This window comes from Lynx canadensis, chromosome C1, assembly GCF_007474595.2.
Source record: "Lynx canadensis isolate LIC74 chromosome C1, mLynCan4.pri.v2, whole genome shotgun sequence".
NCBI lineage: Eukaryota > Metazoa > Chordata > Mammalia > Carnivora > Felidae > Lynx > Lynx canadensis.
In genome coordinates, this window is record NC_044310.1 from 40,068,889 (window position 1) to 40,088,395 (window position 19,507).

At 35.5% G+C, this 19,507-nt stretch overlaps 1 protein-coding gene across 6 annotated transcripts in view; it reads right to left on the bottom strand.

The window, feature by feature from the left end:
• FAF1 (Fas associated factor 1) overlaps positions 1-19,507 on the bottom strand; it is a 529,019-nt gene that overhangs the window by 143,625 nt on the left and 365,887 nt on the right. For all 6 annotated transcript variants that reach the window (XM_030328128.1, XM_030328134.1, XM_030328133.1 and 3 more), the window contains one exon: positions 5,194-5,348. In XM_030328128.1, the coding sequence (XP_030183988.1) occupies positions 5,194-5,348 (155 nt within the window). The remainder of the gene's footprint in view (positions 1-5,193; positions 5,349-19,507) is intronic.

Genomic DNA, 19,507 nt, shown 5'->3' on the forward strand with positions numbered 1-19,507 from the left:
GATTATTTATCAATATAACACTGACTTTTTCAAAGGCACTGTGTAACACATTGAGACTATAGATATAGCTCTCTTGGGGGGGGGTGACAACATAATAGGGAGACAGACAATAACCATACAGTGTTCATGAATTCCATCATTACAGGTTAGTATATGGATATTATGGGAGCATAAAGAATGTGCATTTTAGACTGAGAGGCAAGAGAGGATGGACAATGGCAAGGCTTCCTAAAGGTGATAACTGTCCTGAATTTTAAGAAATTATTCTTTTACAGCACAAGCATTTGTTCACTAACAATATATTGTCCTTAAATATATTTTATTGTAGTAAATCCATGATGATTTTCTACATGTTTCCACATCCAAAAGAGTATCTGATCTCTGCCCCACTGTCTGCCTGTAAGCATATGCCAATATTGGGGTGAATCATTAATAAAACAACTTCTTGGGATCTGTCCATCCCTGCTAGTTGACCTTAAACCTTAATCTCGTTCAGACCATATATGATTACACTAGCTGGGCAGGTCCTTCTATTTTTTCTCTCCTCCACAATTATATAAACCACTGATTCTTCGTTTCTGATACTTAATTATGAGGTTTAAAATACTAATATTCCTTTATAAAAATAGCAAATATCTCCAACCTAATAAACTAGGAATGCTGCTAATATAAAAAGTAAAATCCTAATTTCATTTTTCCATGTGTCATTTCTTTGAAGTTCTTCCTTGGCCCACTCAGGTAGAGTACCTCTCTATGAAGTTCATCTATACTCCCAAAGCACCTTGGGCATACTTCATACTACATATTAGCTCTCTGTCTTCCTACTAAAGAGTAGGAATTTTGAGCATTATACACTGTATCTTTTTCACCTTCTCATCCTCAGTGCAAAGTACCATTCCTGGTTCCTATTAAATATGCAGTAAATGTTTACTCAATGAATAAACATGAAGAAAATATACCTTTCTTAAGATATCTTTTAGCTACTTTCAGAAATGATCTGCAGGATCTCCTTATTTACTGTTACCTGTTTCTTCAGCTCTTTCAGTTACAGGTATATCCTACTCTTTCTTTCAGGATTATTGTTTAGATGGATATTTAGGAAATTATACCCTCCAGAACTTCTTAAGACTAACAAGGGCTTATTGCCTACTGCTTTAAGAAAGAATGGCCCTGAATTGCAACTAGACATGACAGCCAAGACTGTACAGAGTTTTCCAGGAAAGAAACCTCCATTTAGATATATAATACTGAAATTATAAGCACATTCTTAGGTAGAAATGGATGCATACATTCATTGGCCAAATGCTTACTGAATTTCTTTCTCCTACAGTTTTGTAAATTTAAAGTACCCTTGTTTACAGGGCATCTAGGTTGCTTGGTTAAATGACTGACTCTTGGTTTCAGCTCAGGTCATGACCTCACTGTTCAGGAGTTCGAGCCTCGCATTGGGCTTTGCACTGACAGTGTGCAGCCTGCTTGGTATTCTCTGTCTTCCTCTCTCTGCTCCTTCTCATGCTTGCTCTCTATTTCCCTCTTTCAAAATAAATAAATACATACATACATACATACATACATACATACATACATAAATAAATGTGCTTTGTTTAATGAGACAAATAAAATGAATAAGATTTTCTGGGAGATCACAATCTAGTGAGGGAGAAGATAGATATATTACCATTACTGCTAAAGTCTGATGTCTCAATTCATATTTGGAATGTTCCAAGATCAATCCAGAAATTATTCTAATCTATTTTATACAGGTATAGGTTGGTCAAATTAAGTATTCAACTTAGAAAGAAAGTTATTAGAATCATTTTGGAGGTGGGAAATCCAAATCATCAACATCACAGGGGTGTATAATAGTGACATTCTATAGATATCTGTTTCTTTTTTATTCTAATTTGTTAGTGAAATTAAGAAATTTAACTTATAACCTCAAGTGATATTCATATTCTGGTAACTTAACCAAATCATTCACTTGGTACAGTATTCTTCTCTTCTACACATGAGAGATTCATGTAAACTGACTAATGTTTCTGTAGGTTTAGCAGAGTATTTCTTCCATTATTTTTTTTTTAAAGATTTAATTTTTTTTAAGTAATTTCTATACCCAACATGGGGCTTGAACTCACAACCCCGAGATCAAGAGCCGCATGCTCTACTGACTAGGCCAGCCAGGTGCCCCTTAGCAGAGTATTTCTTTTCTTTTTCTTTTTAATGTTTGTTTATGGGGGGGGGCGGGGGAGAAAGAGGGCAACAGAATCTGAAGCAGGCTCCAGGCTTTGAGCTGTCAGCACAGAGCCCCACATGGGGCTCGAACTCACAAACTGCGAGATCATGACCTGAGCCAAGGTCAGATGCTTAACGGACTGAGCCACCCAGGCGCCCCATTATTTCTTAAGCAAAAGTAAATTTGCTTGGCAAGTCCAACCCCATCTTAGGCACCAATGTCCCCAGCTATCACGTCAGGGGGCAGTCCCAGAAAACTACTAAGGAGTCACCCAGACTAAATAGCATATAGGCTCAGGATTTAAAAAATTTGTGTGATCAGTTTGAACTAGGAAAGCCAGATATGGGATGAAACAAGCCATCCACCAGGAATTTATTTCCACACTTTTTACATCTGTCATACGAAAATCACAGCAATCTTGTTTGTGATGCGTAGAAATCTCTTCTACATTTTCACATATTAATCTGTCATATTTTAGCTTTCTGGTAATATGCAAATGATGGCACAGCAACTTTTGAAATACAGCTCACTGATCAATAAATATCAGTTCAGTGGTCTTCTACTGAACTGAGTGTGAAACTTAGAGGTTTTGTTATTCAGTGTTAATAGTGTCAAATGGATAATTCAATAAATGTTTATGAGAAACACCTCTGGACAAAATGTGGTACTAAAAATACAAGTAAGATCATAGAGATGGAAATGCAACTAGACAATTTTATTTAGATGATGGCTGGTAAGAAAATTGTTGCTAAGCTAATCTTTTTCTGTGATAATAAATAAGTCTAATTAATTAAAATATTTTTGCAGTTCAATATATCAAGGGAAATCTACTTTTACTCCATTTTAGGAATATGTCATTCCAATGAAATTTCGTCCTGGGTATGTAAAATATGTATTTTCCATTTGCCTTGACAATAATAATGTGGAGATGTACATGAAAAGCATCTACATGATTCTGTTGCTTTATAGAGAGAAATATAATACCTTAACTTAAAATACTTTTTAATTTGTAATATGGATAGAATTTGATTTTGAGTAAGGATGCCAAGTATCTTAAATTCCAGAAATGGTTAATTCTCTTTTGCCCCATTGGCCCTGTTTCTTGTTTGTATAAATATTTACTAAAGCAAATTCCTAGATGTTTCTATTTTCAGTCTTTAATATCACTTCTTTTCATTTTCATGAATGTAATAATAATAATGAGATGCCATATTTTTAAAAATGTAGATTGAAATATCTTATCATACCTCACAGTTGGTCCTGCAATTCATTGGGAAATAGCTCTAAAGCCTTAAACAAGGCCTTTATTTTGTGTTTTAAAAAAAGTGTCATAAGGAGTTAATAGGACACAGCTGTACTGGCTCTTTCTAATAAGCAGCTTCTGTCGCTTTGGTCACCACAGGTGTCTCTGTAACCTGCAAACTCTTATTACTAGTGTATCAAAGTTGTGCTACTTAACAGACTTCTTTGGTAAAACATAACAAAGCAATTACATGGCTGTTGATTGCCAGTCATAAAAAAAAAAACCCTCAAACACTGTTTTTCAAAAGAAACTACACTGCAATTTTTTGTCATTGTAAAATAAAAGGAACTAAGGAATTAAATGGAGGATAGAACAAAATAACAGCAGGTAGCCTGCTGAACTTAGCCATTACAGATGGTTTAGAAATAGTGTTTCCTTCTCCATCAAGTTGTGGATAAAAGGAAAGGAGGAGATTCCTTACTGCCAGTGAATGGCAAAAGATTTAGCCAAGTCTCCAGTCTATGTATTTTGCCTCATGAAAGACCTTCGATGCTGCATTTTTATCTGTTTTTGGCACTGCTTTTCATCACCTTTAACTGAGTGTGAATAATAACCTGATTTAATTTAAACAAATACAGGTGCTAAAGGTTCTTTATTTATGTATAACAGGGAACATTTCCAATGCAGAACGAAGTCATCCTGTGAAATTTCCTAACCATTTGCTTAAAGAAATGAAGTATTAGATGAAGAAATTGCTTCAACATTCTTTTGCTTCACATTTCAGGGAAGAATCATTCTTCCTTCTTTTCAGGTTTAGATTACATAAAACAAAGTCTAAATGATGAGCAAAAATTCAGTGAGCTATAAAATAATAAAAAAACAAATCAGATGATTTCTAATTGTTCTATAATCATTTAAATTAGGTAACTACAGTAGGCTTGCCTTGAAATGAACTTAATCTCCCTGTTCATAAACCAATACCCTGTGATTATGATTGTGTTAAACACACCCAAAGTAGCATCACTGACTGTTATGGCCACATGTGTAATTAAACATGATGAAATATATTTCAGATGGGAAACTCAAACAGGCAAAATATGAAGAATTATTCATCATTTATAGATATTATGATTAACAAATTAAGTAAATTTATCCTGACAGCTAGGAAAGGGATTTTTTTTCCTACTGAGAATATGGATGTGTGCAAAAGAATGTGTGCAATAAAGCGATTACATCAATTAGTATATGCTAGAGTTAAGCTATTACCAACTCCATGGACTAGCCCAGAATGTCTTGCCTTCTTCACTGGAATTATTAAAAAATAAACTTACTACTAAGATTTTATGTTAGACTTGCTCTGCTTTTTCTGAACATTATTAAAAATAGATTTTCTCTAAATATTCAACAACATATGAGAACCTAAGAATATCCAGTAGGTGGAAATGTACTGTACCAGTTTTACTGCAAAAAGATGAAAAACAATTTGGTATTTTGGTTTTGGTTTTCAGGTTACTCTTGGATTTAGAAACCTTTTATAAATTGAGGTATATTTTCACAATTGTAAATAACTGCATACATTAGCTACAACAAATACCTTTTATCTAATTAAATGTAATGGTAGAGAATTTAATGCTGAGGATGAAAATGTTTATGATAAGAAACCAAATACAGTAACTTTTTTAAAAAATTGAAGCCCCACTTGTAACAACAGTATTACCTTGCTCTGTTGGCGTCCTTTGTCAGATCCCAAGCCCAGGTTATAAAGTTTTGACTCAGATAAGAGACAATAGATTCAGCACAAAGCATTTGTGAGCAGAACACGTTGGTTAATACACTTTCATCATGGTGGAGGTAGATAGCAAGAAGCTTTCTCTGAAAAGAGGAGAAAAGACAGATGAATTAAAATATTCACTAACGTAAGATTTCTTGAATTTTGGAAAGGCATAATCTGTCAATATAAACAGCAAAGACAAAAATTAAATGCTACTACCTAAAAGAGCACCTGACACTTAAGAGTTCCTAAAGCATTCACTAATATGAATAAATTTTGCTTCCTTATACTCTAAAGAGGCTAGGATGATTATATTGTTTTATAGACTGTCACAGACCCCTGTTAACATGTGCAAGCCTATCTGTAGCAGAATATGCAATAGAATTGCATTTTCTTTAAATAAAACGGATTTACAATTCTTCATATTAAAACATGCTTTATAAAAGGAAAATTAATTTTGAACTATCCAACTATGTACAGAGAAAAAATATGGATTAAGATTGATTCCCAAAGTCTCTTACGTATTTTTTTGTTTTTAATCTTAACTCTGAGAAGTCTCTTCTACTTGAAGGGAAAAGGTCTGAAATGAAGTTATGTTTTACTTCCACAAGTAATTTCAAAGCCCTTAATGTGTTCTCATATTAAAGTCTTTATGTAAGAGCATGTAACATCTAATTGCCCCTGGAAAGATGGTAGAAAGTAGTTCACATGAATTCTCTCTAGTCTATATTTCAGAAAATGTCCGCTGTGGTTTCTCATATGGTGAATTATTCTTTCCCCTTTGCTTGATAAAACTTGCTATCAAGAAATGACATTTGTTCTCTTAAAAGCGTCCTCTGTCATAGATGGATAGTTAATAAAATAACTGAAACTAAAAACTGAAATTGAGCAACATAATTTGCAACATGTCAGCTTTAACAACATCCCCCTGCGATGATGATTAAAGAGCCTAAATTGTTATTGACTAATTCTTGGTGCTACATTGTAGAAGAGCTGAGTTTAAAAACAGTCACTTGCCATGATATGGAAAAAAAAAATTATGGTAAACACAATATGCAAACCAATCTGTGAAATTCTGGCAAAGGAAAATTTTAAGGAAGCTTAGGGTCTTCTCCCTTCATATTAAATAAGGATGTGATGATAAAAAAGAAAAACTTGCTGTGTGGGATTCCAAAAAAAAGGGAGGACATTTACAGAGAAATGTAAGGCTCATATTGATGAAAGGATATTGATATTTGAAGCTTGGAATTATCCTATTCAATAATCCAAATGATGATGATAATAATAACAATAATAATAATAATGTATTAAAATATTTCCTCCAAAGGTAAATTTTGTACTAGATGAGGGTAACCAGAGGTACATAGGTAGATTAAGATTCCAAAAGCATCTACTATGAATAGGAGGCACTATTAGTTACACACCCTTTACCTACTTTAATCCCCAGAATATGCCTGTAAAATAGTATTCTTAAGTTTATTAGCAGATAAGAAAACTGAGGTTTAGAAAGAAGACTTGTCCTAAATTCTACCACAACTAGTAAGTAAGTAGTACATCTGGGACTGGAAGCCAAATTGATGGACTCTAAGCCTAGTATTCTTTCTTTGGCACTACAGCAGTAGCAGGAAAATCAACCACACTGTAGTCAAGGCTTGGAGTGCTCATAGAATATGAAGATGCCAGATTGGCCCCTGCTCATACATCAGTGCTTCCTGGGCCTCAGAGACAATGTGTAATGGGAATAAGGACAGAATTCCTGAGTATAAGTAGCTCAGTTACTCCAATAGTAGCTGTTTCCATGGGTCAACTCATTTAATCATTCACTCAACAAGCATTTGTTGAAATACTGTGTCAGGACTAGTAGGAAGCAGTGGTGATAAAATGGTCAACAAGACAGACTCTGGGTTTCTTCATCCATGTTGGTGTCTGCAGGTAACAGTAGCTGGTTTCTAGGAAGTTTGTAATCAGATTCACAGTTGGGAGAGATACTTATCTGGTAAATTCCTACTCATCCTTTAAGGCTCAAAGCAAATGCCTCTATGAAACCTTCCCTGATTCCCTCAGGCAGAGCTAACAGCTTCCTTTTCTGGGCCTCTATCTCTTCCCATTGGTATTATCATTGTTTACCGGTTTCCCCTCTAGACAAAGTCTCTCAAGGGTGAGGACTGGGTCTCTTTCAGTCTTTGCATCCCTACAGCTAGCATGGGTCTCAGCATGTTTGATGAAAGAAACTTGAATGCTGATTATCAAACCGCTGGCAAAAAAAGATACCAAATGGCAGCAGCAATGCCAAACCACTTTCAGCAAAAGAATCTAGAAATCTGCTTTAGGAAAAGGAACATGAACCTGGCAGCACTAACAAATTCAGAACTCCTCTTCTTAGGAGCTCTCTAGCTGAATAGACAGAGGGACGTCAACCTCTAATTCTGCTTGATCGTATCTCAGCAACTACATTTAATGAGACACTGGGAACAAGAGAGCTGTCCACTTTTAAATCAGCATATTTCTAACCAAACAATGGCAATGGCTAAATCTTTAAAACGCCCATTTCTCTCAAGAATGCTGCAATGGAACATTTAGACTTTGAGAAAGAGATTAGCGATTTACATTGCTATCTCACTGATTTAATTTAAATGCTCTTCCAAACCAAACACACATGTGCCGAAGAGGCTACTAAGAAACCCAACATGCAGAGTTCCCTATAAGTGCAGCCGACAGTGTTGACTGAAACTAAACTTGGAAATCCAGGGCACTAATGCACAATATCAAGCAATAAAACAGCATCTCTTTGGCAATATTTAATTTAAAAAAGAAGAAAGAGGCAGGCGAAGATCAGGCACTGTCTGTTTTGGAGGATCAACCACTCTGCATTTCAAAGCATTGGTCCCTGCAATATCCAGGTTACTGTGCTAGAATCTCGACTATTATATCGCAGTTGTGAGAGGGAGGGCAAAGATGTGTTTACTCAGTGATTAGGCCCTTAGAATAAGCCTCTAGCTCCTAGAGAGACAGCTCACTACTTATTCATTTGGGCCAATTCACAAAGCCTAGGAAGATTAAACATCCATGCTGAGAAGACAAGCGAATGCAGACGGTGAAAAAGAAATAAAAATTCTTTAAAAACTCTGAGATGACTTCATTATTTTTCCACAAGGAAACTTTAGGAAAGTGTTTAGTTAGAGAAAAACCCACATTGACCTCTCTCTAAACCCTTAATCTTTCCTTTGTGGTGGCATTGCTTTGTGGTAAGCGACTGGCTCGCCTCGCCCCTCTTTTCACTGGAAGCTGAGAGAAAAAAGGCTCTGGAGAAACAGTTTTCGTTCCAGGGACACAAACCCCTGACACTGTTAAACATGAGATGCCAGGAAAACACACTTAAAAAAAAAATTCTCACTTTAAGCTCTAAACTGTGAGAAAGGAGATGATAAAAAGAGTAATCAGAAGAGAATCTTCAGGCTGGGGGTGGGGGGGGGGTGGAACGCCCATAGTAGCTTTGAAAAGGGAAACAATAATCTTAAAATGATCTTTCTAACATAATATGCTTTCAACAAAAATTTTTTCTTCTGCTATTTTGACAGAAATACTTAGTAAAATAGAAAACTCTTAATAATATGCAAATGCTACTGAATATGGACTACATAAATCTTTGATTAAATTATAGGCACAGCTAAATAAGCCCCAGACACAGATTTCTGATTATTTTATTGAGCTCAATTAAACACAGGTCCAAACAGTGAGAACTGGGTTCAGCATATCAGAAAACTGCTTTTGTGAAGAAAGGGCATCTAGTACATTGAAAAAGCATGAGAAAATGTTTTGTTTTCCATAACTATAACCATTTTTCCCTTTGGTCCATTAATAATTCAGTTCAATAACATTTACGGAGTGCCTATGTGTTAGGCATTGAGAATATAAAGATGAATAAAACAAAGTTCCCTTGTCTTCAAAGAGTTGGGGGGGGGGGTTGCCAGTGTATAGGGAAGCAAAAATTTAATTGCAGTACCATAAGATAAGTGATAAGAATGGGACATTAAAGAAACTACATTTTATTTGTATTTCTAATTTGGCACAGAGGGTGTAAGTCTGGGCGACAAAGGCAAGCAGACCAGCTACACTCTCCTCAGACTCCATCTTTGTGATCTAGGTTTTGGTAACATAGTGTAAAAGTAAAAAAGCTCTGTGCTAAATCCAATTTTGCACTTACCATCTGTGTGACCATGGAGCAAGATGGGTGTTTATTCCAAGGACTGTGGATAAAGTGGGTATAGTACCTATTCACAACATCTGGCCCAAAGTAAGTGCTGAATGAAATGTAGTTGTTAAGATGAAGATTCCAGAATTATCCAAGTAAAATAAAGGATTTGAAAGCAATTTCAAAAGAAATGATAGCCAAGAAAATGTATTAAAGATTATGAAGCTCCTCTATTTCTCCTACTAGCAATAGTGTTTATATGCTAAATTGTGTCCCTGCCTTCAGGGCCTCACTAATCTTCACATTAAAATCCAAGAGCTGGGGTGCCTGGGTGGCTCAGTCAGTTAAGCGGCCAACTTCAGCTCAGGTCATGATCTCGCAGTCTGTGGGTTCGAACCCCACATCAGGCTCTGTGCTGACAGCTCAGAGCCTGGGGCTGTTTCAGATTCTGTCTCTCTCTCTCTCTCTCTCTCTCTGCTCCTCCCCCACTCACTCTCTGTCTCTCAAAAATGAATAAACGTTTAAAAAAATAAAATAAAGTAAAATCCAAGAGCTAAGGTACTAAGTTGATGCTTAGGAAAATGCCAGGCTGACAGCAACCAATGTGATGTGGCCTTGAGTTACAGGAACTATTGTATTTAGACACTTAGCATTACAGAACCATAGAACATTAGACCTGGAAGAAATGAACTGGCTATGTTTCAAAATAAGCCAGGCATTGAGCAGACACTCAGAAAATATTTGCTGATGGACTCAAAGGGAAGTTTTCTAGTTTCTTTTTGAGTACCAGAAAGTCCAGTCTGTGTATTTAGTAATTTTAAAGTTGCTATAATTTTTATAAATGGTAGTTCATGGATTTTTCAGTGTAAGAATTAAAACACATTAAAAATAAAATAATTTCCTTTATGTATATTGGGACCTGACTTTGTTTCCTTCTTTTCTATCATGATTTTCATCACCATTAAGAATCACCATCACTGTTACTTTTTTTGGTTTTAAGTCTGGGAATGGTTTATTGATACAAAGACCTGACACAACAATAAACACCAATCCTTCACTTAGATTTATCAATTATTAACATTTTGCTATATTTGCTCTATCATTCATTGTATGCTTCCTTCCCTGAAACATTCAAAGTTGCTGTTTAGTAAACTATACTGTTTAGCTACACACATCTTGACACATCCACCCTAAATACTTCAGTGTCTGTCTCCTGAGAAACCAGGTCATTCCCTTACATGACCATATTTGTATCACACTCTAGACATTTAATATTGTTACAATTTCATCGAGTATATAGTGTCCATATTCAAATTTCCCCGACAACCTCAAAATGTCCTTTGTAGCTGTTTTATTTACTGTTTTAAATCTAGGCTCCAATTAGGATTGTTCCAGTCACTGCCTACTTCTATAATCCTATCCCTGTATATGAATGTTCGTAGATCCAGCCCAGCATCCAACTGAAACTCAAGATAAGTACAGGTGAGAACAGAGGCCGGACAGCATGAAGCCATGCCATTTGGTTCAAATTCCTGCTTTGTCACCTCCCGGTTATGTGACCTTGGGAAAGCTACGTCACTTTTTTGTGCTTTGGGTGCCATATAGCTCTGGAGGTCAGAAGTTCAACACTCTGTCTAGATGGGAGTGGTACTATGAGTCCTATAACAGAGGCAGTCCTAGGGTTTAAGCATAAACTTTGATTGGCTATTTCGTTATAAAGGGAATACCTGAGCTAAATTTGAAATTTGGGTGGTAGTAAGGAAAATAAGAAGAAAAAGAAGAAAAAGCAAAGAGAAAAGTTTGGTAAAAGGCCCAGTAATGTTAGTAGCCTGATATGTTCAAAGAACTCCAAGCTAATAACTTTTAAAGAGTGAAGAATCGGGGCGCCTGGGTGGCGCAGTCGGTTAAGCGTCCGACTTCAGCCAGGTCACGATCTCGCGGTCCGTGAGTTCGAGCCCCGCGTCGGGCTCTGGGCTGATGGCTCAGAGCCTGGAGCCTGTTTCCGATTCTGTGTCTCCCTCTCTCTCTGTCCCTCCCCCGTTCATGCTCTGTCTCTCTCTGTCCCAAAAATAAATAAACGTTGAAAAAAAAAATTAAAAAAAAAAAAAAAAGAGTGAAGAATCAGTGTAGATTGATTTGTGGAAAAAGTCATGACACTTTGTATTTTTGGTTCCCAAAGCTGAGTTCGGGGACCAACAATCAGCAACCAATTGGAGAGGTTCCAAAAGGAAACAGCCAGATATTGAAGGTGAGGTGATGCCAAGATGGTATCTTTTTACTCTCACTTCCTGAAGCAGATGTTGGGATAGCACTCTGAAATCTTGAGAACATAAATGTATTTGAGCCTCATGCAGGGAGAATTCTCATATGAAAGTCACAGTTAAACCAAGAAAAAAGCCTAAAGTAAAATCAAACTCTCTTCATAAAAAAGCTGACCAACGTTAACTGGGACAAAGCTTTATCAGTTTTCATTGTTCAGAGTGTAATATTCAAGTCATAAAGTATTTCTGAGGAAGGCCACCATGTGACTAAAGTTTTTACAAATAAGGAAATTAGAAGCTCAAGTGATTGGCTATTATCACAAACTGTAGAGAGGCAGGTGAGTTCTTTCGGGAGGTTGTGAGAGGGAGTATGGAGGCAAGAAAAGTAGGCAGTTGCAGGCCAGAGCAAAGATCTCATCTCACTGGTTTTCCAGGTGAACACCTAGAAGCAGTACCAACGACTGGAAAAGCAGCCTCATAAAAGTGCAGGCAGGATTTTATCATCTTCTCTTCTGAGAGGAATAACACTACCCCTAGTTAATCTGTGGTCTGTTAAGCAGGCAGAATAATACGAATGTGAATGTGAAGTACACAGTTTGAAAGGCAATGGTACACAAATACTTCTTTTCCCACTTTTAGACCACTGAGAAGAAGAACCCATAGCTTATCCATCACATCATTTCCACATTCCAGGGGGTGGGGGAACCACAGCAATAAAGAATTAAAGATAAATTAACAGTACTTTTTAAAGTATATTGATAACAATGCATTCTTGCTGAAAAATCACAGGAATTCTAATGATTTGTGAGTAAACATGTTCAGTAACTTTTTACTACTGTCAAGTACTATCTGGCAGATTTCACAGTAGAACAATGTAAATTATAAAAATAAGCTAAGGCTAAGCATATGGTAATTCTTTTTTTTAAATTTGATTTGTGTGTGAGAGAGAGAGAGAGAGAGCCAGAGAGTGAACGTGTGAGTGGGGGGAGGGGCAGAGAGGGTGACAGAAAATCCCAAGCAGGCTCCACACTGATCTAAAGAAAAGATATCCATTTATGGATTAGTTTGTGGCCCATCAGAAAGACTCTCACAGACTCCAGTGGGCCCTGAATTATACTTTAAGGGACTGTAACTAACACTGGCCTAATGTGAATGACCTAACTGGTCCTTTAGAAAGCTCCATCTTGTACACCTGTTTAGTGAGAAGAGAGGAGAGGACCCTGTTTTCAGAAGGCCAAGTAGGCATGAAGGCAAAAGAAGACATGGAGGTTGTTAGTCTAGCCTTCATGCAAAGGTCAGGGAGAGCCTTCACTATTAGCTTGTAGTCCAGTCTATTTAACCCAGAGAGGATAGCCTACTGGGATTTGTAGTACTGAAATGTACATCTATCTGAAATGCCAGGTGTGCCATATTACATATATTTGAGACCCAGGATGGTTAAAGTCATAGTAGGGGGTTGGTGTGTATGTGTGTGTGTTTTAATAGTCTATCTATGTACACACATAATCTTTATAGCACAAAAGAAGATTTACTATACAGTTATGCATCTCACTTTTTCCCCTTTACAAGGTATCTTGAACATCATTCCACATCAATATATATAAAGTGACTTCACTGTTTTTAATGGTCACATAGTATTCCACTGTATGAATGAAATTTAAGATATTTCGAATTATTTGCTATTATAAACAATGCTGTAATATCCTTGTATTTATCTTATTTCTCTATGCTTAGGTATATATGCAGAAAAAATTTTGCTATTATGATATGTGAAAATGATGTATTAGTGTAGTTTTAATCTGTATTTCTTATATTATGGAAGATATTTAGTGGAAACATCTAATTACAGAACAGCGTATTTAGTATGGTTTCATTTATGTAAAACATATCAACATGTTTTCTGATATACATATTTGGAGATTTAAAAAAAATCACATTTAAGGGGCGCCAGGTTGGCTGAATTGGTTGAACATCTGACTCTTGGTTTCAGCTCAGGTCATGATCCCAAGGTTGTGGGATCAAGCCCTGACTCAGGCTACTCACTAAGTGTGGAGACTGCTTAAGATTCTCTCCCTCTCCCTCTCCCTCTGCCCCTCTCCCCAGCTTTTGTTCTCTCTTTCAAAAAAAAAAAGAAAAACAAAAAACCAACAACCACACATTTAATAGTAAAATAACATTTAATAGTAATTATTTTCAGGTTTGGAATTATGTGGTTACTTGTTTTCTACTTTAAATGTACCTGTATTATTTTCTTTCTTTTTTTTCTTTACAACAATGAAAACATATGTAGCAAAGTTATATTAGCATCATAGTTCTTATCTCACACGTGTGCAGGATGCTGTCATAGCTGTCATAGAAAATTACTCTAAAGACAATGCCTGACTTTAAGGAATTTAAATTGAAAAGAAAACAAAGACAAAATGAAGAGACTGAGCATATTTTCTAAACCACAAATAAGTTTGTTTGCCTATTTTTTCTGGATAATGGAGGGATAGAAACTCACCAACTATGGCTGCAGCTTCAGATTTGTGAAGAAATTATTTTTCTTGAAAAATATTGATCAGTGATGGTATTTACATTTTTAAACATGAAGTGGAAACAGCATTACTTTAAAATAGGCTGATTTTTTTAAAGTAAAGTAATAAATCTTGATAACAAACATTGTTAAAGCAAAGCAGTTATTTTAGTGCTGTAAACACTTATATAGGGGTTCTCAAAATTCCTTTCTGGAATTATTCTTAGAATTAGTTCATAAATTGTATGAATAAATCAGTTTTGTTATTTTACAAACATTTCAAATTTGTCCCAAATTGCTTCACACCACTTTAGCCATAGTGCTGGGTGCATTTAAGGATAGCATCCTATTTAATCCTCAAAAAAACTGTATCATCATCTCCCTTTTGGTTTTCTTCCCCAGATAAGAAACAAGCTGATTACTTGTTTAGGGCCACAGAATTACTAAGTGGGAAATTAAGAATTGAGCATTGGTTTCCTTAAATTATGTGTAATATTTGGAAACAGCACTGGGTCTGAAGTCAAGATCTAAGGAGGTGTAACAGGATTACTGATATCAAAGCCCAGTCTCCCAAGGGGATGCTAGGAAATGAACAACCCTTCATGTGGGAGATAAACCGTGGCACTGAGATTTTTATTGCTGTTGGTTTTTAGTTATTACAAATGTTTAATCACTCTCTAGGGCACTTTTTTTTTGTACAGAATTCAGAGGTAGCAGGAATAAGAGGTAGGGAGGCAATAAGGAGAAAAAGAACCATCTTTAGGAAACTCCTAGGGAGGGGTGCCTGGGTGGCTCAGTCAGTTAAGCATCTGACTCTTGATTTTGGATCAGGGTATGATCTCCTGGTTCAAGAGTTCGAGCCCTTTGTTGTGCTCTGTGCTGACAGCTTAGAGCTTGGAGCCTGCTTCGGATTCTGTGTCTCCCTCTCTCTCTGCCCCTTCCCTGCTTGCGCTCTGTCTCTCTGTCTCTCTCTCTCAAAAAAAGATAAACATTGTGTATATAAACCACAGTTTCTCCATTCATCAGTTGATGGACATTTAGGCTCTTTCCATAATTTGGGTATTGTTGAAAGTGGCCTTTTGTAGCAACGTGGATGGAACTGGAGAGTGTTATGCTAAGTGAACTAAGTCATACAGAGAAAGACAGATACCATATGTTTTCACTCTTACATGGATCCTGAGAAACTTAATAGAAGACCATTAGGGAGGGGAAGAAAAAAAAAAGGTTAGAGAGGGAGGGAGGCAAAACATAAGAGACCCTTAAAAACTGAGAACAAACTGAGGGTTGATGGGGGGTGGGAGGGAGGGGAGGGTGGGTGATGGGTATTGAGGAGGGCACTTGTTGGGATGAGCACTGGGTGTTATAGGGAAACCAATTTGACAATAAATTTCGTATTAAAAAAAATCTTCATTAAATAGAAAAAAAAATCTTAAGCAGCTGACACACAACTGATGCTGCTATTACAATTCTTGATACGACAGCTTTTGTGAAGGCTTTGTAAAAATAAAAAAAAAAAGATAAATATTAAAGAAAAGAAAAAAACTCCTAGGAAATTGTGGTGTGGCCAGTGGTAACTCTTCTGCAACCTTAATTAAGGTGATTAACCATTGGCTCTCACTTATCTAAAGATAATATAAGCTTTATTCAATAAATATCTTTTAAATGCCAGGTAATAACAAGGAATCACAGCCCCTTCCATGCCATGGCCCCTGCTGATCTTCCCAGCCTCATGCCCTGTAATCCAACTGTCTTGCATTTTTTTCTCCTGGTCTTAATTTTTTGGTTGTAATTCTCTAATTTTAATCTTCTTGCCTTTGCTTTTGACCTTTTATTCTGTTTAGAATTTTGTTATTTGGCTAAGTATTGCTTATCTTATAAGATTCAGGTCAGATGTACCTCAAGAAATCTCCCTAAACTTTCTAAGGTAGATGAAATACCTCTCCTCTTTGCTTCTATAGCATATTATACTATATGGATGTTTATATTATCCTCCCCATTAAACTGCGAGCATCTCAAGGGCAGGAAAGCTCTATAGTCCAGGTCCTTAGTAGGCATGTGATAAATATTTATGGCCCTCAAGTGCATGAACATCTCTAACAGTTAAGGGCATAGGAGGAGGTCATAAAACTGATGAACCTGTTGCCAGAAGTCTGTCTCAGTCACAACATACTTAAACACAAGAACTTACAATACCTATTTTACTAAAGTTGGAGCTCTGCTTTGGATGGTGTTTTAAATTTCTCATGAAAAAGGCAGAAAGAACCATGGGCACTCTCTTCATCAAGTACTCTCAAATGAAATCAGTTTGAGCAGTTTTCATTAAGATGGATTGAATGTGGCATCGTGAGAAACACTTTATCAAATGTAGTGTTTTACTTAGTGATTAACTATATACCAGTTGATGAAGCTCCCCAAATCCTTTGTAATCCCACCACTCCAATAAACATTTAATGAGTATATAAGTTCAAAAAGCCTAGCAGAGGATTTAAACCTTCAATCTTGTTTTTATTTACTCTTGGAACTCAATTTCTCACTTCAAGTAAAGAATGCTGGTGCTTGAGGCTCATCTGTTGCCCTGGTAAAATTAATGTGCCTCCCACAGTTTAAATTAAACATGTGATATTTAAGATGAAAGAAATTTAGTAAGAATGCCACAGTATCTGTCACACTTGCTTTTAAAATATGTGAACATCGGCCAACTGTTTTCTTAAAAATGTTTCATTCACAAGTTTTATAAAATAATATTGAAAAAGATTTGTTTTAAGTCTCAAATGTGAAATCTGAAAAGGAGAGATGAACTTTGAAATATAGTGGTATGGTGTAAATCACACTTACCTGTGTTGGAACCTGAGCTCTTATTTGGCCTCCAGTACTTACTACTGATGGGCTTTGGTTAAACTGTATTGTGTTTCTGAGCCTGCTCATCTTTACAATGGGAATGTTGACATTATATGCCCCTATCTTACTGGTTTGTTGTGGGGTTCAAATGAGATACGTACAGGAAAGATGTTCTATAAATCATACAGCACCATATAAATCTGTAGTAACAGTATTATTTCTATGTGGACCCTGTTCTCTTTAATTAAAAGTAGATATATATAATTTGGCTGATGACCATAATAAATGTATCTGCTTAGATTTAATTCTGAATAAATTATCCATTATGTGGATAAATTTTACGTAAGTTTACAGTAATGTAATAACAATGTGTAAACAGTTGTTCTTTAACTTGTAAAAGAGAAATGAGGACAGAAAGTGTTGGATGAGGGGGAAAAGATAAAGACAGTTTAGGAGTCCAAAGAGGTCAGTGGATTTTGGTATGAATCTAATATGAGGCAAAACATTTAATTTCACGAATGTGAAATCATCCCAATGATTTTCATTTGTTAAAACACCGACACTAGTCAAAAGCAAACAATCAATAGTTTCATTAGACATATCCAGAAGTTAATAAGCAAGAGTTGTGTTCCCCTGGATAATCAGTCTGAATAAATCCAAATGCCAGTTTATTATATAAGACATTTAGAACAAGTTCTTTTGTCTATTTTGTACTGTATATTTATGGCTATTTGGGGAGCTATAGTTTAAGTTACAAAAGGCCCTAACATTTTCCAGTTACTTCAACTACTTTCAACCATATTTAGGTCCAATAATAAGTGATTGTTTAAATACAATAACATGGCCATACAATAAGAGACTCTATAACCTATTAGATTCCTGTTTTAATAAAGTATTCAGCATTACTTACAAAGCATTCTTGCAAGAAAAGTTTGATCTGAATCTGACACAGCTTTTAGACCTGATATCCATTTCTCAGGAAATACAGGGATAGAGGAACAAGTTAAATAATATCACAAGGAAGCAATTATACAAATCCAGAATTTGGAACAGTCTGTAAGTCATCTAGCATGATTTCTTCACAAAGCAAATGTTATTGAGGGGAGGGAGGGGGAGGAAACAGGACTGGGGAGGAGAGGGTGCTTGTTTAAAAGGAATTTAAGAAATGCAACAACTAAATATATTTTGTGATCCTTGAGTAGATTGTGATTAAAAAAAAAAGTTAAAAAGACATTTTGGGAACAGCTAGTGAAGTCTGAATGTTCACTGGATATTAGATGATATTAGGAAATTACTGTTAATTGTTATATGTGATAATGGTATTGTGATTATATAGGAGAATATAATTATTTTTTGGAAAATATATATAGATTTTTTAGGCATAAGATATGATATCTGTAATGTACTTTAAAATGGTTTAACCAAAAATAATGAATATACAAGGGTATCACGCAGTTTAAGTTTTAATTATTTCAAAAATTTAACTGCCACAAACTTAAAAAAATCATATGAAAGTTCAAATTCTTTATATTTGTTTGTTTTTGTATATTTTTAATAATAAATTTTACATTTATTTTCTGTTCTAATCAATGCTTGCCATTTTCAGAGAAGAACTGAAACAAAAATTTATCATAAAAATTTATCAAAATCACAAAACTAAACAAGTATAAAAATGTGAATGATTACATTTCAAATGCTGCTCTTTTATAAATGTTTGGCAGTTAAACTTTTGAAGTTATTAAGGCTGGGGCGCCTGGGTGGCTCAGTTGGTTGAGCATCCAACTTTGGCTCAGGTCATGATCTCACTGTTCGTGGGTCTAAGCCCTGAGTCAGGCTCTGTGCTGACAGCTTACAGCCTGGAGCCTGCTTCAGATTCTGTGTCTCCCTCTCTCTCTGCCCCTCCCCTGCTCACATTCTGTCTCTCTTTGTCTCTCTATCTCTCTCAAAGATAAACATTAAAAAAAGAATGAAGTTTACTAAGGCTTATATCTGCATTGAAACTTTGGGATGTCTATATATGGAAGAAGCAAATATGGCAACATTTGTTAATTATTAAATCTAAGTATGAGAAATTTGGATGTTTATTGTACTATTCTTTTTACTTTTTCTGTATTAAGAATTATTTTAATAATGAGTTAAAATACTGTAAAATAATTAAGCAAGTGATCATGTTGTTAAAAGGTGAAAATAAGCTATTTTAACAGGATTATAACATGACGCAATAATATTAAATACACGCAAAATGACTCATTAAAATATATTAAAAAATGGGAAGAATATGAATCGTAAAACTGTTAATCTATGTTAGAATATTTCCTTTTTGCTTTTCAGTATTTTCCATAAATCTGTATTTATGGAAACAATAAACACGTAAATATTACAAATATATTAATACTACTGTAATTATTATTACAAATATATTTTATTGTAAATATTTATTTCTTCAAAATAACA